The sequence below is a fragment of the Drosophila santomea genome, chromosome 3R (assembly GCF_016746245.2).
Source record: "Drosophila santomea strain STO CAGO 1482 chromosome 3R, Prin_Dsan_1.1, whole genome shotgun sequence".
Lineage (NCBI taxonomy): Eukaryota > Metazoa > Arthropoda > Insecta > Diptera > Drosophilidae > Drosophila > Drosophila santomea.
Genome location: NC_053019.2, coordinates 22,430,666 through 22,456,359, shown reverse-complemented (window position 1 = coordinate 22,456,359; position 25,694 = coordinate 22,430,666). Strand labels below are relative to the sequence as shown.

The 25,694-nt window shown below is 43.1% G+C and overlaps 6 protein-coding genes across 6 annotated transcripts; 5 read left to right on the top strand and 1 right to left on the bottom strand.

The window, feature by feature from the left end:
* Positions 1–3,458: 3,458 nt before the first annotated feature.
* LOC120452775 (serine protease persephone) lies at positions 3,459–4,399 on the top strand. Its single transcript, XM_039637163.1, has 3 exons — positions 3,459–3,642; positions 3,703–3,748; positions 3,801–4,399. The coding sequence occupies exons 1-3, from the start codon at positions 3,459–3,461 to the stop codon at positions 4,387–4,389; spliced, it is 819 nt and encodes a 272-aa protein (XP_039493097.1). The 3' UTR covers positions 4,390–4,399.
* Positions 4,400–4,612: 213 nt separating this feature from the next.
* On the top strand, positions 4,613–5,585 carry LOC120452317 (vitamin K-dependent protein C). Its single transcript, XM_039636470.1, has 3 exons — positions 4,613–4,801; positions 4,862–4,907; positions 4,964–5,585. The coding sequence occupies exons 1-3, from the start codon at positions 4,621–4,623 to the stop codon at positions 5,526–5,528; spliced, it is 792 nt and encodes a 263-aa protein (XP_039492404.1). The 5' UTR covers positions 4,613–4,620; the 3' UTR covers positions 5,529–5,585.
* A 6,841-nt stretch (positions 5,586–12,426) lies between these two features.
* LOC120453370 (DBF4-type zinc finger-containing protein 2 homolog) lies at positions 12,427–13,740 on the top strand. The gene has a single exon (XM_039638043.2). It carries the CDS (start codon positions 12,544–12,546, stop codon positions 13,546–13,548), a length of 1,005 nt encoding a protein of 334 aa, XP_039493977.1. The 5' UTR covers positions 12,427–12,543; the 3' UTR covers positions 13,549–13,740.
* Positions 13,741–13,872: 132 nt separating this feature from the next.
* On the top strand, positions 13,873–14,945 carry LOC120453371 (keratin-associated protein 16-1). The gene has a single exon (XM_039638044.2). The coding sequence runs from the start codon at positions 14,004–14,006 to the stop codon at positions 14,790–14,792; it is 789 nt and encodes a 262-aa protein (XP_039493978.1). The 5' UTR covers positions 13,873–14,003; the 3' UTR covers positions 14,793–14,945.
* Positions 14,946–15,123: 178 nt separating this feature from the next.
* Positions 15,124–15,598, top strand: LOC120452298 (cytochrome b-c1 complex subunit 7). The gene has a single exon (XM_039636434.1). It carries the CDS (start codon positions 15,191–15,193, stop codon positions 15,524–15,526), a length of 336 nt encoding a protein of 111 aa, XP_039492368.1. The 5' UTR covers positions 15,124–15,190; the 3' UTR covers positions 15,527–15,598.
* A 9,060-nt stretch (positions 15,599–24,658) lies between these two features.
* Positions 24,659–25,694, bottom strand: LOC120454150. Its single transcript, XM_039639209.1, has one exon. The coding sequence runs from the start codon at positions 25,614–25,616 to the stop codon at positions 24,708–24,710; it is 909 nt and encodes a 302-aa protein (XP_039495143.1). The 5' UTR covers positions 25,617–25,694; the 3' UTR covers positions 24,659–24,707.

Sequence of the window (25,694 nt, the reverse complement as noted above, 5' to 3'; positions counted from 1 at the left end):
GCTGGTGGCGTATACGTAACGTGGGGCATGTTCATATGGAAGCGCGTACACGGGGAGAAATTCCTAGAAAAATATTATAAAATATTTGATCAGCTAATTAACTGATGACTTAACATACAACAAAGATACATTCCTATCTATTATGGATAAAGCAAACATCAACCATGAAATACAAATCGATGATAAAATAAGAATATAATTTTTCTCAGTGTGTGACTACCAATTGCAGGTGGTGCATCGGCTTTATGTTGTGTATATGTCTGGCCGAGGTCTTTACGTTGGCTTGATTGGATTTGCCGATGCAAATGAAGAATCCAATTTTTAAAGTTTGTTTTTCGTTATCGTTACGTTTCTTGTTAGTGGTGGAAAGCCTCCGACTCCGGTGTCTCCTTCTGTGTCTTCTGTGCCTTTCCGCTTTTCCGGTTTCTCATGCAGCTCACGACACACGTGCTTGGACACTCTCCTTCTCTTAACTGCCGGACATTTTTTATGCTCGTCGACCAGGTTTGTTTTATACGTTTCGGGATAACAATTTCTTTTTCGTTTTTTTGCTATTTTATGCTCCTTTTCGTCTCGTCTTGTTGGCCACATCAGCGCACAGGACTCTCGGCCTGACACAAAGCGTCAGGAGGAACAGCCAACAATAACCAGGGACAATTCAAACAAACCGACAAGGGAGGCACCAAAAATTTGTTTGCTGCACAAGGCAAAAAAAAAAAAAAGAACAAGAATATATAAACACTGGGGAATAGGGAATGAAAATTTGAAAAAGAAAAGTTTTTGCTTTTTGGTTTGGCACGCCATTTGTTTGTGTCCTGATGCCTTGTGCCTTGTGCCTTGCCACAAAATCGAATTTTCACTTTTAAACAATTGACGTTACCACATACGGATACACCTGCATGTGTGCCACTGGCTTCGTTTTTCGTTTTTTTGTTTTTTGTGTATTGTGATCAACTTTTTGCGTTCGTTTATTTTACTTTTCTCATTTCATGCCTTTCAATTTGTTGTTTACTCTTTGTTTTTGCCATGGTCAGCTTAATTCTGCTCTGCCAAGTGCCTCTCATCGCTGCCATTGGCTTTTGTGTGCAGTTTATTTGGCAAATAAATTTACCAACTATTTTGCTAAACTGGCGAGGCGGCAGGCGGATATATTCACGGATTGCTTTTTCTGTTTTGGAGGGGGCGTAAAAAACCGAACTCGTTGCTCTGCAAATCGAGAGCGAAAAGCTGTATTTTAATTATCGGCGGTGGACAAATTGTGTTTGCATTAAAAACACAACACGATACGTGTCAAATCGAGTTGGATGCCGTGTTATAAGCACATCCGATCATCTGTAATAATCAATTAAGCCGCAGGCATAGCCGAAATGCGTATGTTGGTCGAATTTAACGAAAACATGACAGTTGCAATTTGTTTATTCGCAATTATTAGAATTAACAATGCATCGATGATTGATGCGAAATTAGCGCTGTGCAAACATTAACGGCACGCAGTCATGGCAACGCGATATTCGAGTACGAGTACGCTAAACAGCAATTAGGGCGAATGAAATTTGATAGCTCGATAGTTGGCAGTCGAGCTTATTAAATAATTAAGCATCGATTGCCGGCAATTTATCACAAATGAATTGTACACCAAACCCACCAAACTGCGGGAAAAAAAACGGCCACTCTCCCTTGCAACCAAGCCATCATTCTATCGTATAAATCTCTGGAAATACGATCCCCTGACAGGCAGCTACAATTACATCCGACAATCGCCCGAGTATCGATAAATTAATCAACATCCAGGAGGAGTGTTTTCCTCCAGCTACCAACTGCCATTGAATCGCCCGATGCTATTTTAAGAAGCATTGCGAACTTCTTTCCTGACCAGCACGGTCTGCTATTAATGTTTTACTGGCCAATGGCATGGTCAGCGGCACTGAAAATTAGCCCAAAACGCATATGCCATAAATCCTGAACCGGGCTGAGAGCCAGACAACCGCTCAAACTATGAAACGAAACTTTATTGACCCACAAATAACGTGCAGATAATTACAAAAACAAAGGCAACTGCCCCCAGGAAAACAAATGTGTCCGTTGTGGGGGATGGAAAAAATAGAGGAAATGTACAGGAAATACCATGCAAAAGAACTCGACTAAGATATATCATATACTTCACTTGAAGGAACCTGAGAGTAAAGTATTTAACTATTTTAAGGAATATAGGTTTGTATAGTATACATACCCTATTTTTGTGTGCTTAGCTACTAACATCTTTGCAATTAGCATTTGCAAAGGATCCTAAGATTCCGGGAGCGCAGAGTGACTTGAACGGATAGCCAGAAGGACGAACGCACCCTTGGTAACCCAGAGTACAGGGTGTGGAAAAAAGCAAAATACCATGGCAAAGTGGAAAAACTACTTACAAGTATGTTAACATGCGCAATTGTTGCCGTTGTCCAGCTCCAGACCTCCGGGCAAACTCGAGCCAAGAAGGAGGAAGAGTAACAGCAGCAGAAGCAGCAACAATGCCACGGAAATCTTTTCTTTTCCGGCCACAGTTTTTTCCCGCACCACCATACAGTGGCCCCACTGTGGGTTTTGCCCAAAGATGCTCAAGTTTATTTGTTGTGGTCATGGCAGAAAGTAATCCAAAAGATAAAATACAATAAAATAAAGGGCCAAGGCGGTGAGTTATGTCCGAACTTGTTGTTGCCCTGCATTGAGCAGTGGGCAGGTCGGATAGACAATACCATACAATACCTTAAAGCAACCCATGTGTTGTCGTCCTGCGAGCGAGTGTGCATAATTTATATGGCGAGCTTCACATGTTTTTGGCTAAATTATTTCCCTGCCTCCCCAAAGCACGTGCTGCTCCACAAGCCCCACGGCCCCCACGGCCTTCGGGTCAACCGTTTGGGCCATAAATTTAGACGCCTGCCCTGCGACACGCTCTATGACATTATTGAACTTGAAAGGGATGCGGCTGGGCAGCAAAACAATAAGCGAAAAGTGGAAACCGGAAAGCGGTAAGCGGAAGACTATGTGCAGGATCAAGGGCCAAGACACACAAAAGCCACTGAATTGACCTTGTAAACTCCGGCTAACTGAAAAATGGTGTGCATGTGTGCTACTTAGGGGTAGACTTCAACTTACCGTGGAGAACACGACTTTAAAGAAAATATGTCAGTTAATCAGCCTTGGTACATAGATATTAAAAAATTTTATGCAGATTCTTTATTTGAAATATGAATCATGGGAATTTCTCTAGAAGCAACGACACCCCTGGTCATAACAGCATTGTCGTTGTGCGGGTTATCAGAACCTACTACTCAACAAGAACTGAAGCATATCGCTCCAAAATATTATCAAATATAATTTTCACGCTTTTAGTAGTGATAAGTGGCATGTGTTGTACAACTGAGCAAAGCTTGCCAGTAGTTCAGTAGCTTGCGAAGTGTTTTCGGGTAATAATGAATTCTGCAGTATGTTTAGCTTTTTTATGGTGGATGCTGGCTAATCGAGGGTCGGCACAGCTTCTCGACGTGAACTGTGCCGCAGTTCCTACTCACTCTGGAGATTTGAGTTTTAATAGTACGTGGATGGCACTAGTTGTGTTGCCCAATAAAACCTGCAGTGGCGTCCTGATTCACAAACGTTTGTATACAAATGTTGCTATAACCTAATATTTTAAAACAATGTTGAATTCAATTGTAGAATTTGTCATAACATCAGCCAGCTGCATATTTAAACAAGGAAATGCGTAAGTTTCTTTTAATTCTCTAATTTATCAATCATATATTTTCTTTCAATAGCATCGTCCGCTTGGGGCAGTTAAATAGCGATAAAGAGCATGGTATTAGTGACGAGTATCGCATTGAAGAATACCAGATCCACAGTTCCTACATTCATAGTTTCTACGATGAAAGCAATATGGAGCATGACATAGCTTTGCTGGAACTAGAGAACGAAGTGCTCTATAATGCCAACATTCGTTCAATTTGCATTTGGTTAAACGAAACCGAAGTCGACACACAAAAGTATACAAGTTTTAATACAGCACGCTGGGTTATAGACGAAGAGAGTACGCAGCCGCGGGTCTTGACAAGCAAAATAAGACATTTTACCCGATCCCGATGCCAAAACGCCTTCAAAATCCATCTACGGAGCTCGCATATCTGTGCTGGCTACGAAAAAAACATCAAGTGCCCGGGAACCGGAAGTCCCTTGTATAAATCGATACGATATAACAAAGAACTTTATACTCTCTTTGGTATTCAGAGTTATGGAGATTTGAGAAAGTGTTTATACACCGATGTCACAAGCTACATTGACTGGATATTGGGAATTGTACTTAGCGTTGATGTGATAGTGCCGAAAAATTCCCACGCACAAGATTCTTGAATAAACAAAAACCTTATAGACGTATTTTTCAGAATTTAATTACGTAACAAATATTTTTCTGTTCTCATTTATGGTAGAGTGTTTCGCAATCTGTTTGAATGGCGCAAGCAATCCACATTTTGCGAACAGTAAAACTTTACTGATAAGCTTTGAACTTCTCTCTGTGAGTTTTAGCATAAATCACATTGGGCGATAGCTTTTCAGTGTTCGTGAATCAGTTGGTTTAAGAAGATGACTGCGGGATTGTGGTGTTTTTTGTTCACTTTGTTGCTGGCACATCGAGGATCGGCCCATTTCTTAGACTCACGCTGCTCGAGCCGCAACGTGAACAAGTCACCTTCATGGGACACACCTTGGATGGCAGTTATTGCATCGCCCACAAGGAATTGCAGCGGAATGCTTATCTATAATCGTTTGTACAATGCGGGAGATTTGAAGAAATAAACCATAGTAAGGGTATCCTCTGTTTCAGAACATGTCATAACATCTGCTAGTTGCGTTTCGGATCCACGCTATAGGTGAGTTAATACCTTAAATGTAGCCATATTTAAGTAAGCTGAAATACCTTCTGCAGCACCGTTTGGCTGGGAAATGTTGGCAATTTACGGGAACATCAAAGGAGAGGTGTAAAGTACTCCATTCAAACCGTCTATACTCACAAACTGTACAACAAACAGTACTTCGAGTATGATATAGCTATACTCGTGTTGGAGGGTCCTGTGACTTATCAAAGAAGCATACTGCCGATATGCATTTCGTTGGATACAAAAAAAAAGTTAGAAAATTTGAAAGCCAACCGATGGGGCTTATTCGAACAAAGTATTTTCCCAAGAACAAACACCGTTAGAATTCTGAATGTAAGACAGTGTCGCCAGTCATTCGGAATAACTATCAAAAAATCGCAGATATGCGCTGGCTTTAGAAACAGTAGAAAATGCACGGAGCCAGGAAGTCCTTTGGTACAGGAGATGACTGTTTCGAAAAAAATTTGGAACACACTTATCGGAATTCAGAGCGGTGGCAGTTTGCAGACATGTATATACAATAAAATCTCGAACTACATTGACTGGATTGTGGGAATCGTGCTGAGTGTAGATATTATACTCCCCACCAATTCTAGCAATTTTGTAAACCTCTAAACAAATTACAATTTTTAATGTATCCTAGATATATGTAGGTACCACCTTAATATAAGTTATATGCCTGAAATTATATTGCGTATTCTTAAGCATCACCTTGGCACATTTTATGAGACAAGTGAGCACACACTTTTGGGCCAGCAGCCAATCTCATTGGCTTTAAGGCCAAAACTGCTGCTGCCTTGTTGCTATTTATGTTGTTGCGGTTGCAATTGCTCTGGGACCATTTAGCATTTTTCAAGTAACCACATGGGGCTAGGACCGACAGCGGATAGGGCACGAACGTTAATAGCTACAAAGAGGTGGGTCGGTGCTGAAGTATTACAAAACTCTAAACAGGCGCAAAAGTTTCGCCAAAGAAAATGCTCTTAATTTGATTTCTTCTACGCCCCTGGAGTGCAGTATTGCGGCCAGGCGTCTAAATGTGCGTGTATTTTATAAATATATATATCCCTACATACATATGTATATAGAAAGGTATATAAAGCAGGGCTCTGCCAGTCTTAGGGCAGACAAGGTCTCATAAAAAGGCTTGGGCACAAAAGTTTTTAATAAAGTTTTTACACCCTAGCTACGAGCATAAAGGCGGCCAGTAAACCGGGGCTTGGGTAAAATGGAAATAATTGAGGCAATTTGTTACGAAGGAAATAAAGGTAAGGGCACCGGTCTAGGCAATGCAGGCCCCATCTTTTACCCCATCTCTTCATGCTTTTGCTAGATTTAAGCCTTCACATAACCAAATAATCGCTCTGATCCTGCCCACAATGATGTCAACTTACTACGTGGAACTTCTTGAGCCAGCAACGCAGGCGAGGCTTGAAGTTGAAGTTTCGAGGTCGCCAAAGTTCGCGCACATAGCAATATGCACCGTTTCCCAATGCAGTTTGAATTTCATTTCAAAACAATTTGTAACAGTCGCTCGCATATCTTTTATATAGACACACTCGCACGCAGGCTCGCGGCAATCGAAGTTTGGTTTGGCAGCTAAGCAAATTTGCTGCAAAGTCTGCCATTGCCACTGCCGAGTCAGCAGTGCAAGGATGCGCCTCCTGAATTCTGCATTCTGCATTCTGCATCCCATTCGAACAGATCCGCTTACGATGCACTGCAGAAAAAAAACCAGAGCTTTCGACATGTATTGCATTCCATTTGCTAAGCTGTTATCAATAGTATAACAAGCAATATGCAGCAAAAATAACAGCAAGTGGTTGACCACGAGAACTGCCTTCATATGTATAGAAACACTTTAAAGTCCTTTGAGTTATGTTTCTAAATAGGAGGGATTTTCTTTGAGTGAGCGATGCGTGTGCATGTCAATAGTTTTGCGCGTTCGCCGATGCTTCTCGCTGCCTTTTTCTTTTTGATGAATTGACAGGCAATGCTATTTGTCAGCAGTCAATGTGTTTGTTACATTTTATTGCCAGCTGGTTGCTGCTGATGTAGCTGATGTTGCTGCTACTGTTGCTGCTGCTGCTGCTGCTGCTGTTGCTGCTATTGCTGTTGCTGCTGCTGTTGCTGCTGCATTGTTAATGTCAGGCGTTGGGGCATACGCTAAACATGGGGAGCAAGTTATTTGTCTGCATTTTATATGCAATTTCTCTATGCATCTCGCCGTTCGACAGACGGCCTGACAGGACAAAAGGACGATGAGGATGAAAAGGACGACCAGGAGTGCTGGCAGCGGCAGCGGCAGCAGCAGCAGTAGCAGCAGCAGCAGCAAATTGTGTTGTATTGTACTCGCATGCATCCGACAGTCGACAGCTGAGAGGCGATGGCTATAGCTACAGCAATAGCTTATTCGATTTGCATGGTCGCTGTTTGAAATAGATTACGCATCCGGCGTGCCAATTGCCCCTTGAACTTTGAGCAGCAGGTCACTGCTCAAAGGGTACATCACCGCCTTTCATTGATTGAATGCAAATCAAAGCTTTATTAATATTTCTCAATTTCTGTAGCCGTGGCAAGTCTGTTGCCCCATGCAACGATTTTAATAAAATTCATTGCGAGCCAGAACATCAGGGTGGATTGGGTGGAATTCAATTAGGTAAGAACCCTGCAGAATCCGTTTCCTTGATAGAAGCCTATTTTAATTTCATCCAAAGAATTTTCACCCCTTTCGCCGGACACTGATTTCTATTCATCTCAAAGCTTTACGATTTGCATGGAAGTCTACATCATTTGACACGACTCAACTAACGCCAGTCCTTTGTGCCGCCAATTCCCTTTTCACGTAAAAGATTCCAATTCTTTAAATAAAACTGCACAGAAGAAAATAATTTCCTGAGAAGGCGCCATTAACAGGTTAAAGGTCACTGGGCATAGTCAATTCAACATGCACACCTAATGCATGTATGACCGCCCTCGAAAATAGCAGAGAAATCAGCGACTGTCTGGTTTCGCATATGGTTTCCGGTTAAAATGCTTCTTTTTTTTGCATTACTGTTGCGTTTTATAAATAAGTGCATGTCAACATAAATTAAAATACTCCCGGTTGATTAATAATGCACAAGGAAAATGTCACAAAGAAATATGATTGTACTACGGCTCCCTCAGTGAATTCCCTCTACTCGTTCAGCAGCTCACTCAGAAAGGTCCTGAACCAATCAGCATCAAGGCAAATGTACCCAGGTCCCTAAGGAAGGCAAAGCAGAAGCTTTAATACTCTACTTATTAGCAAAAACATTGTGTAACTTATATAAGAAAATAATTTATAGATAAAGTTTCATGCACCATATAACACAGCACATGCTTAGAATAAATATAATTCAGAATTATGTTTATATTACAAGCAAAGTACTGATTGCATACTGTTAATATATTTTTTATAATTTGTGTAACTTATATAAAAAAATAAATTATAGATAAAGTTTCATGCACCATATAACACAGCACATTCTTAGAATAAATATAATTCAGAATTATGTTTATATTACAAGCAAAGTACTGATTGCATACTATTAATATATTTTTTATAATTTTACCCTTAAAGTTACATCCACATCACATTATACAGGCAAGTTCCAACTAAAATCCTGTTATAACTCCATTTTGTAAGTGTATGGAAATATTTTATGGCGGCACAAAAATAAAGTCATTAAAATTGTAAATATGTATACAAGTGGAAGCCAAAGAAGAGTTCGCGGGGGGTTGCGGAAAGGAAAAGGGGCAGCCATCCTGTGTGCGTGCAAGAAATGGAAATGCGGTTAATTTCCGTAAAGTATGCAATAATTTCTGGCACTGAGCATAAGCAAGTGCACCCAGTGCTGTGTGTGTGTGTACGTATGCATATGTATGCATGCGAGTGCAGCAACACAAAAGGCAAAGAGTAAAATAACTGCCACGCCCCCCACCACGCCCCCTGCAAGTAAATCTCTTTGGCAGTCTGCGAAGACGAAACTAACGAACAAACGGACATTCATCAATATAAATCAACCGGCGGCCACAGAGCAGGCCCACTTGCAAGGATTTCCAGGGTATCCTACGTCTGTCTCGAGATAATAGTGTCCTGAAAAATCACATTCAAAAAAATTGTTTTTGGAATAGAAAAGTTACAACCGATTTTAAGCAATATTCTCTAAATATAATAAACATTTTTTATAAAATTTTAGTGCTATATTTTGGACGATATCGAAACTTTTCAGTCGATGCCGCTGCAAAAGGATGCGGCCGCCCCAATGGAATAAATAAAAACATTTTTTTTGTACAAAATGGGCTGCGAACTGGTTGGCAAGCGCGGTCATCGAAGGAATTGAAGGTTGGATGGTGGAAGGGGGCAAGGGGCAAGAGGGCAAGGCGGCTGTAAAAATGTTGGGCAAAGAAATATATTCACAATTTTATTTATTTTTACTTATTCGGCAAATGGCGAGCGGACGGCATCGGCCAGTCCATGGATTTGGGTGCTCGGTCCTTGGTCCTGAATGTCCTTGCAGCTGCTGCTGCTGCTGTTGCCACAGTAGCATTTTCGTTTCATTATGTTCCGCGTGCCTAAAGGATTGCCATATATATTTGAATTTTATTTTTATTTTCCTTTTTTTTGCCACTGACTGAATCGTTTGCATGTTGCAAGGGAACGGCGCTGCAAATGCCTTCCACTTCCCCCTTTGCTTGCACACTGGCATGCTTTACAATACACAGAATCGTTGAGGCCACGCATTTTGACTTCGGTATTTGCGGCTTTTTATGTAATTCATGGTCATTCCACATATGCATGTGCCGGCAAATTTACTGCCTGGCCAAAAAAAAAAGTCGACAACTTATGTATATGCACGGATTTGGGCAGAGACAAGCCTTCCCGAAAATTACGTAATTTATGAGATTTTTCATGCAGGGGCAACTGAGATGAAAAACTATTTAACCTGCAGCTATACATTTTAATATACTTTAACTATGTTTTTGTATGTCTCCCCAAAAGTAGCTACTCATATCAAAGTACTATTATTACACATTTAAAAGCCATAAATTTGACACGAATTTTGAGAGCGTAAAATGAGTTATTATATCAAAGTGCCTTTATTTCGAACATTATTAAATCTATACCACCGAAAAAGGCTACTCCTTCTTTCTCAGTGTGTTTGAATGGCATGGCATTTTATTTGTCATTTCCGGTTTGTGCCGGAAGTTGAAATTATTGAAATCAAACGGAAATGCATCGAAGCAAATGCGTAAAAAACGGGAGCCGAAAAATTTGATTAACCCATTTTAAGTTATGGAAAATATTTGAATTGTTGCACAAACCTTATCAAAAGTGTCATGTTGTGCCATTTATAATTTAATTTTACAACTCCAATGATATGATTATATATGTTAGGATTTTGAACTAATAAATATCTAAAATAAATTAATATCATTCACATCTGTGCTTCAGTAGGTTAAGTCCCGACACCGATTGAACAACGATCCATCTGTCTATATATACATATGTGCATACATATATTTTGTGCGCAGCCCATAAATAAATATATACATTTAAATAAATGCCGCCGCAATACCCGCACTCGCCCTGTTTGTTTGTCAATAAATCAGAATACTTATCAACGTCAAAAGGCCGCAAAGAATGCAAGCAAACAAAAAGAACTAGTTGTGGGAGTGTTTCAGGAGGTGCAGCGCTTTATTAGGCGCGATTAAAGTTATTTATGAATGTGAATGGAACAAACTAAACACAAACATAGTAAATGTGTCACAGAATATTATTAAAAATATAACATTTTATTGAGCTAGGAAGTTATAAACCTTTTTAAGCAATTATTCACAGTGCATGCCTAAAATCTTCGACAACTGAAAGCTGAAACCTGCGGCTCTATCTCGACTCCAGCAGGCATTGTGGGCGCCAATTTATGGGCAATCTGTGCTTATTTTCCCATTTCCCATTTCCCAGCCCAACATTGTTTCGGGCCTGGTCCCGAACTAAGTCCGCTAATTGCGCCGCCTTAGCCGGGCCATCTCGACAGGGATCCGGGGTAGCCGCCGTCCATAATTATGCGAAATGTGCGCCATTTCTTCGGACTGTTGCCTGTTATTGTTTGCATTATTAGCTGACAATTTCGGTGGCACTGTGATGCCAAGTGGCGGGTCTGTGATTAGGCCGGCTCGTTGGGCTGTGGAAATTGTGGGATTAGCAGGCGCTTTGTCTGTGGCTAGAATCTTGGTCCATCACTTTGGGACCATGGGAGCATGTCGCTCGATAAGCGCTCCAGGGCCACTCGAGTTCAAGAAGTTGATGTTTTTCTTGCATAATTACGACCATAAGCCAACGGCTTGTTATTACAGGCCAAAGAAGTTGCCGGCAATTCCTGGAAAACGCCCGAGTCCAAATCGATTGAATCAATGTTGCTCTTAAAATTTGTTAAATTTAGACATTTATTGTATCTGAACTTCTTGGAAGAAATTTGATTTAATTTCTTAATGTACATATATAACCGGAATTATTAGACAGCAATTAATGCAGAAAATCAAAAACAATATAAAATATGAATTATACATTTGAAATTCGTAGAAATTAAATTTTGTAGTATTAAAGGAAGTTATCTCTAATTAAGAAAATATTAAAACGTCTTTTATTGATTGTTTGAATAGCAGAATGTTTCTTATTCCGAGCACATATTGTATCGTTTGCCCCTCGCTTTTTGCATTGAAAATAGAGCAAATATTTTAGAATTCACCTGAATCGCATGCAAAAGCCTTTGTCAACATCAATGCTCCGCTGTGGCCACGGTCTTTGTTGTAGTTTTTTGTGAATGCGCAATTGTTCAGTGTCGTCATGGCTGTGGCATGCACAAAGCGCCGATTGCACCGCCCACCCACTAAAGCTTTCAGGATATCCCATCCAACTACCATCTACCATCTACCATTTACCAACTACCATACCGACCAAACGCTTTTTCGGCGCTGACATGTCCAGGCAATGGGCAAAAACAAACCCATATATGTATATTCAATAGGCCGTTCGCTGCCAGAGTGTTTTCCAACGTTTTTCTGTAATTCGTTGTAGGTTTTTTCCAAGTTGGCTTTCGGTCGGGCCAAAAAAAAAGGCCGCCTGCCTACATAAAGGCGCTAGCATATTAAAGGCTTAAACCCACTCAACGGCAGATGCCATATTGTTGAAATATATGCAGATACGTCGCGCATACGTCATGTGGAGATGGAATCCGGTTTGCAAAATGCATTCCATTCGAGAATCGTTCTGCGATTTTTCGTTGCGGGCGGTTAAGCATTCGAATCCAGCAGATTTAAGTGTTGTAAGCATATATTTCAATTCAAAGCTCAAAGGGATTTTCACAGTATCTGCACAAACCAAAAAAAAAACACTACACTATAGTGTGATCATAGAGCTCGGTTTTCCAAATATCGATCAAAGTGTGCCAGGATTCTTTCGCAATGCTGTCGTCGTGCTGTTAGATCTCATTCAGTTTCTACTTTCGCTCCGAATAACTTCCAAATTGAACAGTAAAAATTTGTAAAAAATAAAAAGTATACTATTTTTCTGTAAATTTTATTTTGGAAAACTTGAGTCGAAAACATGTGTTCTCCGTGCGGCCCTTGCAGTCCCTGTGATCCTTGTTGCGGTCCCTTCGAATGCTCCCCCAAGTGCTACAATGCCGCGCAACTGGAAGCCTTGCCACAATGTGCTCCCCGTATCCCGCCACCCTTTCCTAAATGCATCACCGTGCAGCAACCACCCCGTATGATCTGCAAGAAACGAGTGGTATTCACGGAGAAGATAGTGCCGGAGCCAATGGTGGTGAACCGATGCCGGCAGATCACCATACCAAAGGTTGTTGATGCCACGCGGGTAATCAAGGTGCCCAAACTGATTTGGGTGTCGCAGATGGTGCGAGAACCCAGAGTAATATACTACCCCTCGATGATTCCCGATCCCTATGTGGTGTGCTATCCCAAGCGCGTATGCGAACCACGCGAGGTTTGCCAGTCGATCCTGTGCCAGCCGAAGCCCCAAACCATCGACATTCCTCCTCCGAGGGAGTACTGCTGCTATCCCAATGGACCCATCAACTACAAGCCCAGTGCAGCCTGCCCACCCTGCCCCATTGGACCATGTGCTCCTGGCGGAGCCTGCTGCCCCCTGCCCTGCTTTTCCACAAACCAGTATCCTGTTGCCGAGGGCAGGTGCGGACCCTGTGGGCCATGCGGTCCAGGATGTGGACCCTGCGGTCCGCGATGTGGTCCCTGCGGACCCGGCCCGTGCGGACCCTGTGGGCCGAGATGCGGTCCGGGTGGACCGTGCGCCGTGCCCAATTGCGGGCCCTGCGGCCTCACGATGCCGTCGGGTCCGTTTGTCCCGTCTGCATGTGGACCCTGCGCTCCCTGCGGGCCATGCGGACCGCTCGGCAACAGTCCTTGTGGTCCTTGCGGACCCTGCGGACCCTGTTCGCCCCCGTGTCCGTACGAGTCACCCGAGTGCGGCCCGTGCTACCCGTGCGCCCCAACTCCCTGGAACACTCATTGCGGTCCAGTTGGTCCTTGCGGTCCTCAGGTGCCCTGTGGACCCTGCGGCCCCTGTTAACATCATCGTTGTGCTGCCTGGAATGTTGTCGGAAAACGGTGCCCAGTGGACCCACTTGTCTATCACCGAACCAGATTACCATAGTGTTTTCGCCGTCCTGCTACCGATCACTACCAAAAAGTCTATAGTTCTCTATACTTTGTCTACGCATGGACGACTCATTGGCTGTAAATAAAAATTAGATTATGCGAATGTCACGTTTTTCCATTTCGCTTGACAGGAAATGCAATGATTACTGTCAGCTTCTACCCATTTGCTTTATCTATGCTAAATAGTAGGCCTTGCTTTTGCTTGTCATTCTACTTGTGGCCGTTGGTTAGGCTTAGCTTCCATTTCGAAACCGGTTTCGCTTCGATACACTTCTAAATTTCCCTGATCAAATTTTTTAAGTTAAAAAATCCACAAAATTTTGTACTCTTTTAGTCTTTTTGGTTAATTCAAGTCGAAAGTTGAACATGTGCTCTCCGTGCGGTCCCTGCAGTCCCTGCGATCCTTGCTGCGGTCCTTTCGAATGCTCCCCCAAGTGCTACAATGCGGCGCAATTGGAAGCCTTGCCACAATGTGCTCCCCGTATCCCGCCACCCTTTCCCAAATGCATCACCGTGCAGCAACCACCCCGTATGATCTGCAAGAAACGCGTGGTCTTCACGGAGAAGATAGTGCCGGAGCCAATGGTGGTGAACCGATGCCGGCAGATCACCATACCAAAGGTTGTTGATGCCACGCGGGTGATCAAGGTGCCCAAACTGATTTGGGTATCGCAGATGGTGCGAGAGCCGAGAGTCATCTACTATCCATCGATGATTCCTGATCCCTATGTGGTGTGCTATCCCAAACGCGTTTGCGAACCACGCGAGGTTTGCCAGTCGATCCTGTGCCAGCCGAAGCCCCAAACCATCGACATTCCTCCTCCGAGGGAGTACTGCTGCTACCCGAATGGACCCATCAACTACAAGCCCAGTGCAGCCTGCCCACCCTGCCCCATTGGACCATGTGCTCCTGGCGGAGCCTGCTGTCCGCTACCCTGCTTTTCCACAAACCAATACCCAGTGGCTGAGGGCAGGTGCGGACCATGTGGACCCTGTGGACCCGGATGCGGACCTTGCGGACCCTGCGGACCTTGGGGACCAGGATGCGGTCCTTGCGGACCCTGTGGACCCTACGGACCAGGCTGTGGTCCCTGCGGACCGTGTGGACCCTGTGGACCTGGCTCCTGCGGTTTCGGCCCTTGTGGACCTTGCTGATCTGGAAAACAAGCTGGAAAAATGTACTTGACGTCTGCCAAAAACATTTTGTGACAACTCCATGTTATGGAAGTCCACATCCGCACCCAATTATATGCCAGTCCAAATCGACTTTGCAAGTTTCGTAAATTAAAGAAGTGCATTGATACAACATTTAAACTATTTTTTCTTAGGGCATTTGTTTTACATTCCTCTGCTTGATTGTATTGATATCGAATGTATTTTTATTCGAGATTTTTGTTTCAAAAGGCCTGCTGGGACTTTAATTCTGTTTCTCATTTGACCATATGTAGCCCTTAAAATATTCATACTTGTTAGTTCACCAGGGCATCCCTTAGTCACCTGTCAGATTGAGGACTTACTAGTTGTCATATCCAAATTTTTCTTGCTCATAAATCATGTCGAAATATGTGGCTAAAGTGGGCCCAGCGGTTTTCTCCAAGCTGGGGAAATGGGCCTACAACATGTCTGGATTCAACCAGTACGGCCTGTATCGCGATGACTGTCTCTACGAGAATGAGGATGTGGCAGAGGCAGTGCGTCGTCTGCCCCGCAAACTGTACGATGAGCGCAACTACCGCATTCTGCGGGCACTGCACCTTTCCATGACCAAGACGATCCTGCCCAAGGAGCAGTGGACCAAGTACGAGGAGGACATCAAGTACCTGGAACCCTATCTCAGCGAGGTGCAGAAGGAGCGCGAGGAGCGTGAGCAGTGGAACAAAACCCATTGATCTGCAGAGTTTGAACGTTACAATGAATTTCATAACCAGAAATAAAAGGGAGTTTTAATAATCCAACTTTAATTATCTGGTTTGTCATTACAAATTGCTTAAATATCATAACATCTAATATCACTTTATCGCCAGCTTATTTAAAGCGCGCCTCTGAAAATCGTTAGCCGATTTAAAATCCTCTGCGATCCGCAGCAATGTCAACGCAAATAATTTTCGCATTAAGTGCATTCGCATAAATACAATATATGAAATTCATTAACAACGAGTACAATACAAATTAGTGCTGCTGGGTGGGGCTTCAGTCTCCCATCGAACATGTGTATATGCCGCCCCCCGATTTAAAATGGGCGAGGGGGAGGGGTGATGGGCGTGGCAGCGTCAGCGGCAAACAAAATGCGTGTGCATGGCCCGCACATCCTGTCAATCCTCGTATACTTATGCGCATCCTGTTTAAAATGCAGCAAACAGCAACAATGCAGTTGTAGTTGCGATTGCCGTTGCCGTTGCAGATGCAGATACTTTCGCAGCCGCATATATCTGCATCTCTGCCGCTGTCTGATTGTTCTGGCGCTGCCGTTCGACCGGAAGAAATTATTGTTATTCGAATTGATCTGCCATAGTTTCGATTTCGATGTTGGCCGGTGAGATAGGCAGCGCTCCTGCCACAGGAGCGATATCGCTGCGTCTGCGGCCAGTAACTGCCAGAGTTCTGATAACGTCAACGCAGGAGAATGCAGCAAACGTAATGGGTACCCTGTAATGTGCAGCACTAAAGGTATATAGGTTTTTAAAAGAACCTAAAGAGTTCATTTTTAAATAATAAATCAAATAGTTGCTAAACAAATCTCCACCCTTGGCATGTTTATTCAGAATTGGTTACTTATAACTCCCATTTATGTACTGAGTATTTCTTCGTCTAATTTTTACGGAGCAGCCCTGTTCCGAGTTTTTTTTTCAAGCCGCCATCGTTGGCGTTATTTATTTGCGCTCACATATGCATAAATAACGGGCGGTGGACGTCACCACCAACCCACTCGAACACCCAGCCAACACAGGAACGCCCAACTGGCGCTTGTACAATAAATTGCAAAAATATTATTTTATCAACAATAATTAATTAAATGCACTTAATTGCGTGCCGCAGTTGCTGTGTTGTTGCTTTCATTTTTATTTATTTTTGTTGCCTCATTTTTGTGCACATTTTCTGCTGTCCCCCCGTTCGACCTTGTTTTTATGCAGCTGCTACTGATGTGGCATGGTGGGTGGTGTGTGTTGGGTGGTGGCTGCGACATGGTCATCTGCATGCATATGCTTGAGCAGCGTTGTAAGTAGCCATGTAAGTGGACAAGTGGCCGGCCAACCGTCCAACCATTCACTGCCTTTCTCCCCGTTTGGCCGAAACTCTTTCTGCGATTTATGCGTATTTTTAAGTGGCATTAAGTGCGCGTTAACATCTTATGAAGCTGGCAGTGGCAACAATAATTTATTGCAACAGCAGCAGAAGCAGCAACATCTGGATGGCCATTAAACGCCCCGAAACAAATGCTAATTGACGAGTGCCAGAAAGTGTGCTTTAAAAAAAAAGAGGCGGTAAGTCGCAGCGAAAAGCTTAATGAGTTGTGCGGCTAATTGGGGAAATGCAATTGCAACGGCAGCAGAGGAGCAGAGAAGCAGCAGCAGAACTTGCCGATGCAGCTGCAACCTGCAACATCTCGAGCTGTTACATTTGCATTGTTATTGCGGCAAGTTGGTGGGCTTGCTGCTTTTCTGGCTTTCTCTTGTTAATGAAGTTTGTCGGCCGACATGCGGCTGGGAGAAATATTATGCATACGCCATGTTGGCCAAAAGTTTTACAAATCCCGCTCTGTCCCTTTTCTTTCCCTGCCTTGCCACTGCCACTGCCATTGCCGGCCATGGACACTGCACGTTCCTTGGACACATTTAGTCTCAGTATGTGTATGGTAATTTACAATCCCCTGCGCTTGCAATGTACACATGCCTGCACGTGTATGGGTAAATTGTTAAATTTATACACAAAAGCAACGCTGCGCTGCAACTGCCAAAGTAATTTGCGATAAGTGCGTCAGATTCTTTGGGGAATTTTCGACCAGCACGACCACAGAAGCAGCATCACCATCACCGCTGAATATAACAAAAATAAAAACAAAAACAACAATAGCAACTACAACTACGACAGTAATAATGCAACCACAACAACAAGTGAAGTAAAAAGTGAATATTTATTTGGTTTTGCGAGGGGTCGCCAGCGAAACAGCAATGCGCTGCGATCGTGCACTAAGATTAAAGCCTTCTCGCTTTGGGGAAAATTAAGTTTAGCTGCCCTCTGATTATGGAACATCTTTTGGGGCAAACGGAGTTTACTGCTCTGCAATTACCTTTTTGGAAGGGGAAACGGAAAGATTGTTTATTTGATTACGAGTAAGCAGTGGGGTTTTACAAGCAGATTTAAATAAAATAAGCATATATCCAGTTGCATTGAACATTATTAACATCATTAAACTTCACTTCAGACATTTTAGAAAAGCAGCCAATGAACCGTGAAATTAAAATGGCTTGTAACTTTCCATAGTAATCATAATTGACTGAATTAAATTTAGTTTATTATCCTATATATTGTTTATTATCCTTTTTAAATGATTACAGCCATTATAATGCTTACAGTTCGGAAACATATCGTGTTTATTTATGGGACGGCCCAAAGGACATGGGCAATCAGGAAAGTCCTGGCCAAGTGAAGATGGAAAGCAGCTCAAAATCCAGCGTGCATTTCATTTGCGGCTTGTCCTCTTTGCCACAACTCCGCTTGAGTGTGTGTGTGTGTGTGTGTGTGTGTTGGCCAGAGTATCCGTGAGCAGCTCCCTCGGTAAATAAGTCACTGGTGTATGCGTATGTACTTAAATATATGGGTGTGTGTAAAAAAAGGCAATTTGTATTTCAGCGTGTGCTTTTTTTCAGCGCTGCCCCGCAATGCTGTAATAATAAATTGCATAAAAGTATGCAATGAAAATAAAAATGCCAGTGCGTAATTAATGAGTCAAGGTGGTGTCATATGGTGCTTACCCACACTCAGGCACACCGCCACACACACCACACACACACACAATGGCGCGAGATGGAGACATGCGACTTTGCTGCGCATTGCGTGTTAAGTCGCGTATTTCATGGCGTTTATTTATTATGCACAAAGTGCCATCAGGAATGGAGCACGAGGATAACTTCCCGCCCATTCGGGGGCCCAACAAAATTATTGACTCAATTTGTAAGCTTGCACAAGGAATCACACACACAGATAGCGATTCCCGCACACACATACAGTTGGAGTCGGAAAAGGAGTTACACGGATGCCCTTAGAAAAAAAACAAATATAAGACTCTATTGGAGAACGGAAAAGATCTTTAAAAATCAAGGATAAGTATGTTATCTTAGTGCATGCATAAAAGTATGAAAGAAATAACTAAATATATATTTTTGCATACTTTCATAGACGTAATTTCCAAGCTATTATGATTTCGCTGGCATTCCAGAATATCTAGAAGTGCTGTTGCTATTTATTCCACCCCCACTGTACTCACACTCGCACAGTCCAGAGACGTACGTGTGTAAGCTCCGCAGGCGCGTTAATTGCTTATGGGGCTCACATTATTCAGCTGTCATTCGGCAAATGGCAAGCAGAACCCCGCCTATTCTCGCCTATTCTCTTGGTCGAGAAGAAGAAATGGCCAAAGTTGCGGCTTTGGCAAACAATTAGGCAGCTAATTTGCAGCGGCTAAAAGGGCTGGGCGCGACCTAATCCTGCCTCTCTGGCCAGAAAGGAAGGACACGGGAGACAGGGAAGACAGGACGCTTCAGGGACGCTGTCAGTCAGTCAGGCAGGCGGTTTGACTGCAAGCAACAGAGGGTGGGTGGTGGAGCGGAGGAGACACGGAATTTGGTATGAAATTTGGGCCAGCAGCTAAATCACTGCCAAATCCTTTTGACAAATACGCACACAAGGACGCCCAGACACAACTAAGCTGGGAGATGCTGACTGCTGCCTGCTGAGCTGAAAGGAAACGGAAACACGCTAATATGGCAAGTTATTCAAAAGGCATTCCAGATCGAGATAAATGCACTTGCCGCTCCCCGAAGCTGAGATGATGTGGCATAGAAAAAAATGGGGTTCCACATGATTACATTGCAGTGATAAACTTTTAGATCATCAAAGTCATAATATCATAATTTCATAATGCCAAAGAAAAGGTTTAAATAGGTGGTAGATGCTTACTATCATACGTTCCCGTAACTAGTTACATTCTCATACCATAGACTCTGTAAAGTTCACACTTTTTCGCTCAGTGTGCAACTGCTACGAGAAGAGCTGGCAGCGCAGCGTTGTCAACTGAGTGCTCGGCTGTCAACACACCGAAAACTAAAAAGGTGACAAGGACAAAGCGCTCCCTGGGCTGCTGTGGTTAACTGCTAGGATGCGTGGATGCCAGGATACTGGGATGGCTGGATGGTAGGATGGTAGGACACTAAAATGCCAGCACATGGCAGCTGTCATGCGTGCAATGGAATGGCTCCGATTTCTGGAGCCTTGGATCCGCGGCTTACGGCTAAGTGGCAAAAGTTGCAGCGCTGCATGCACAGGGAAAAATGCTATGCCCTTTAAATAAAACATTACTGCTATCGCATGTATGTATATGTCAGATTATTGTGTTTATCATGTTTTTCATGCGCCAAAGAATATACTAGAAGGTGAATAGCTGATAATCGATTGACTGAGGAAATTATCCAATTTTTCCGAGTGACCTGGGCAAGCGCATCAATCAGCCAACGGCATTCGCATCAGAGGAAGCCGTCTCCTGTCAGCCGTAATTTACGCGCATTCACGCTCACTCCGCTCGCAAATGGCAAACAAAAGACGCGGAAGGGTGACAGGCTCCGCAAATCGTTTTGATTTTGCACACACGTGACTGATTCACCGGCTGCCGGTGAAGGAATCCCCATAAAAGGCGGATGACGCCATAAGACAGGTCCTCCAAGTTGCGCTGAAGTTGCGCGAATGTAGTAAATGAAGCCCGTCGACGACGTTTGAATCCGAATAATGAAAACTTGAATTTGGAAATGATTTGAGTCATTGGTGGTGGCGAAAACAAAAGGGAAATCAGCTTGAAATATAGCCTTAGTTAAAGTTCTGCCATGTTTAGATTGTTATGCAGTATGAAAACTTAATGCAAACTTAATGCAAACTTAATCCAAACCTAATCTAAACGATTTCGCAGCATTACTTAATTATTTGAACAATCGTTTTACCTCGGCTGCAAACATTGTAATGACCAAAATACAAATCTCGTTTGGCCTGCCATTTGTAATGATAACAATTTAATTCAATAGAAAATAGTTTTGTGAGCTTACGGATACCCATGGAACATGACGTGCTTGGATAGCAAAATCAATTCCCCAGCAAACACACACAAGCACACAGAAGTAAATGGGAGGTATGCGGGTGCCAAACAGGTGATCATTAGATTTGGCAAGTCGCAAACGATTCGCAACGTATTTACAACATTGAATCGACATTATTACGGAATGGTTGGCTGAATTGAATTGAATTATTATAACAGTTTCTGTTGTCAACGCTGCCAAAACGTGTGTATCTGTTTGTGTATCTGTCTCTGTGTGTGTGTGTGTGTGTGTGTGTGTCGCGTCAATAATGTGCCTTTGTGTGTTTGTATCTGTATCTGTGGCTGGCAAGTACGTGACAGACGCGGTTTGGCGCGATTAAATTACGTTTATGATTATATTTTGTTACAAACACAATGCCATCGCGCACATATACATCCACACAAGCACACACACACACATCATAAACAATCGACACGCAAACACGCATACATACTCAATCAAGAGGGCCATGTCACAGTGTATTTAAGTGAAAATGTTTAACAATTGCGGCGGCAGCAACAACAAGGCCCCATTGAATCACGCTTGTGATGGATTTTGGATTTTCCTATTAAACACTCACTGCGCCCAACTAAACAAAAGCCTTAATTGCATTTTAATTTAATCAAGAGGTGGTTCCACTGCGAGCCAAAGTCAATCAAAATAATCGAACGTATTTGATTAAACGGCATATTAGTTTTTTGAAGCATTCAACTCAATCAATAAAACAACCATTTAAGTGTAATTTGCAATAGTTTTGTAATTCAAATGTAATGTTTAATCTGCGTTCTTCATTTCCGCTGAAGCACTGTGCACTGTTAATTTTTCACTTCACCCTTCGACATCCAAGAGATTAACCGCACTTTATGCAAATGGCATGCTCAAACACTTCTGGCAATCTCAACACTTTCGTGCTCCACTTGAACTGCACCTCGAAGTCATCCTCTCGATGCCATCGCCTCATCCACTCCTCTTACGGCCTCCTGACATTAAATATCATTCCGTCTGACGCTTATTGCTTATTGCAAACGGGCGAAAGGCAACAAAGGATATCGCAGTGGTGCTTACACATAATATGAAATTAATAACAATCATACGCCACGTTGCCCGCCTGCCAGTTAGCCTCTCCAGCATCCCAGCATCCCGGCTGAGTTTGCCATTTGCCACTGACAGGCGCATTTGGGTTCATAAGTTCTGCTCGCGAAGATTTCTAAAACTGTCAGAAATTGCAGTAAAATTACGCAGGACATCGGAGGCTCGGGGAAATGGAAAATGGGAAATGGGAGGCGGTGGAGCGCAGCTGCCAGAACGCTTATTAAAATATAAATATGCTAAAACAAGAAGCGCGTGCGGACGCCAAATGGACGAAGGGCTTTCGACCAGCGAAAGGCAAAACAAAACAGCACAACGCAACACGGAGAGAGCACCGGGCAAAGTTAAAAAACTAAAGTTTTATACTATAAAATAATTTCAACTACTTGAAATAAGCACGAGAGCGCAGGGGGAAATCTCGAAAATTGTAGAGGGGGACGGGGAAAAAAAAGAAACAAAAAGGGAAAACAAAAAATTTACTACACAACACAACTAAAGTGGAAATTTCATGCGCGCTGTGGAAACTTTAGCACTTTCGCCCACCGCCTGGAAAACTGCATCTCCATCCCCCGGGAAACTCTGACAGCCAACAACAACAACAACAACAGTAACTACAGAAACAGCAACAAATACTAACCATGCCAGTCAGCCAAGGCAGAAAGCAAAGTTGTTTCTTCGCAAACAATGCGCAGTTATTCTTTTGGCGAATTTCGGACCAAGGTTATTCCGATATGTATTATGCAGGCGCTGCCCGAGCTAAGGAATCTGCGTTACTGAAAATATTTAAAAACAAATAGTAGAAGCAGCAACAGCAACATCAGCAGAAGCAGCGGCAATCCATGGACTGGGAAAATACATTTTTGATTGACTGCTGAGCGGCACCGTTGGCTCCGTTGGCCATTATTCGATTTTCATTAGTGGATGCACACAAAGAGTACCAACTTCGGAGCGAGCGAATGCATTTGAAGCGCAATTAGGCAAACATTCTGGACGGTATGTTTTGAGGAGAGGCACTGCAACCACTCCAACAATCAATCAATTAGCCAATTAGTCGGCAAACTCATCACGCTCATCTATTCCCATGCAAAACTAACTAATTTGCGCACACAGCTAATCAAATTTAATTAAGACATCCAGTAAACATCGTGGCGAGCCGAGCAGCAAAGGCTTTACGCATACGCCTCCCTTTACCTGGAAAACAATTGCGGTGATGTAACTAGCAACTGCTCCTGAAACTAATAGCCTTGAATGTAATAATAATCGAAATGAAATGTGTGAATTCGAATGCCATTTGGATTTTTTCTAGGCTGATTGTAATTTAGATATGTATTAGACATGACAACGTGGCGAATACTTAATGTTTAAAACTCCCTAATACTATGCCACAATGTATTAAGATGTATTTGCTTTAGTTAAAAGTAAGTAATAATCAGCTTAAAAGTACGCAAAGGCAACAATCTCATAATGGCTTCTTATAACCTGGCGTAGGCAGAATGTTTTATCTGCCTGAAAGTATGCAACAAAAAATACGTTTTTCGTGCTCCGCGATAACATGGCGTATACATAATGTTTGGTAGTGCTCTACCGAACATTCTACGCGAACATTTCATGTGCTCCCATTTATACGATTGTGACCGCAACTGTTCTCCAACAAACTACGGGGCTTGAAGCCCATTGTCTGTTTGATTTACCGGTGAAATATAGTAGTTGTACACGAAAGCAGGCCAAACTAAACTCGTTTCAAGTCCAAACATTTTCGGTTATCAATGCAAATGCGTGGCGTTGTTGCTCAGCGCCAAAAAGTGGGGCCACACCGCAAAAAGGCTTACCTGCAGACAATGCGTGCCACGCCCCCACGGCACTCATCGCCTGTATATATGGCTCCATTCTACATGGCCAACGGCTGTGCTTTTGCTTGGAACTTTTCAGCTCGGTGTTACCTGCCACCACCTGCAGTTGCGTGTGGGTGAATAAATGGCCGATGGATGGGGCCTGGCATTCTACCAAATCGGTCGGACCTCGGGCAATTTTAGAGTTCTTTTATTGCCAACTTGTTAGCTGTTTATTTGGCGCATTATTGACTCAACCGCTACCCGAAAACCCCAAGCAATTCCAGCACTAGTAGGCCTAGTGCTCCCGGATCCGGATACAGCGCCGTGCGTTTAGATAATCAACTAAACACTTCATTATTCCGTCCGGGGGGTGGTGCAAATTGCTTCCACTACTCCGCCCACTATTTTTACGTAGGGGTAAATGTGCGAAAATCATCTAGTTTATTTCGCGCATTTCCCATGCACGCGTTTTCCGCTGCTTTCCTCCCTTTTTTTTTTAATTGAATGATAAAACATCGCTGCACAGCCCATTCCGATTCGCAGGGAGAGGCATTAATTTAGATTAGCGAACGAAAAGTGCGAGTTGAATGTTCTCAACGGGCTTTCTGTGTGTAAATAGCTGTTGAAAGCCCCGGCCCATTGAATTAGATTGCATGCATTAGATACTGGCAGAACACCATGAAGGTTCGGGGTGAATGGTTTCCTAATTGGTAAGGATACCATTCATTTTGAGATCAGATTGAAATAATGCTACATATGGTAAGTGCCAATGCGTCTTTGTATATTATTTTACTTGTCTAGCTTTCACTTCAATTACCAAATATAGTTCCAACTGGGTATATGATAATCTTTCTCTCACCATTTATGGGCAGCGTTTCATAGTGATAACCCCGATGCACACAAGCACTATATTTCCTCAGCTCGAATGCCCGTTTAATGGGCTCCATATCGACTGTAAAACAGTTGACCTTAAATGTATCGAGTAGGTTCATCATGCCAATCACATCATAAACACTCGCAACCCGCTCATTCCATATACTAACCGATGCGATTGGCAGGGGATATTCTTTTCTATATATCTGAGTGGCTTCAAGGGGCGTACGAAAAATGTGCATGGTTATAATGCCCGTGGGTCCTTCGCCAAGAAATTTTTGCGGTATGTCCCGCACCAGCATGGGCGTGGCATCGGGCAGCACACGATCTGGAGGTCCTATTATAGTTTTCGGCCTAAGTTCGGCTATCTTTAGCAGGGTGCGCTTGTAGCACGGATGATTGGCCACCCTGGCATCCAAGGGATTCATTAGGATTTGAACTCGTTTTTCCATTTCTTCGACTAGAGATTCTTGGACCAAAATCACGCCCACCGCATCCAAGGCAAAGGGATCCTGTAGAGATTCAACAAGATGATGCAGGGCACAATTGAGATCGCCATCCTCGAAAATAACCATCATGCAGGGTGCATTCCACGCGTACTTAACTTCCACTTCTTTGGGCTCCTCAGATTGCTCCTCCTTTTCGAATTCAGAACCCATTTCCGATTCGTCTGCATTATCTTCCTCCTCAGCTTCAGTCGATTTTTCATCGGAGTTCATAGCTTCCGTTGGTGTTTTGATTGCATCGTCAATAATATCGGGCAGTGTTATCCTATCGGCTATTACACTTGGCAGGACATGCACCATTTGTCGAGTTATTACCGGATTGATCATTGTGTCAGCCATTATTTAAGTAGTTATATTGATAATTTCGAGGATTGCAAATATAAACTTTAATTCGGTTGTGAAATATAAACAAAAGAA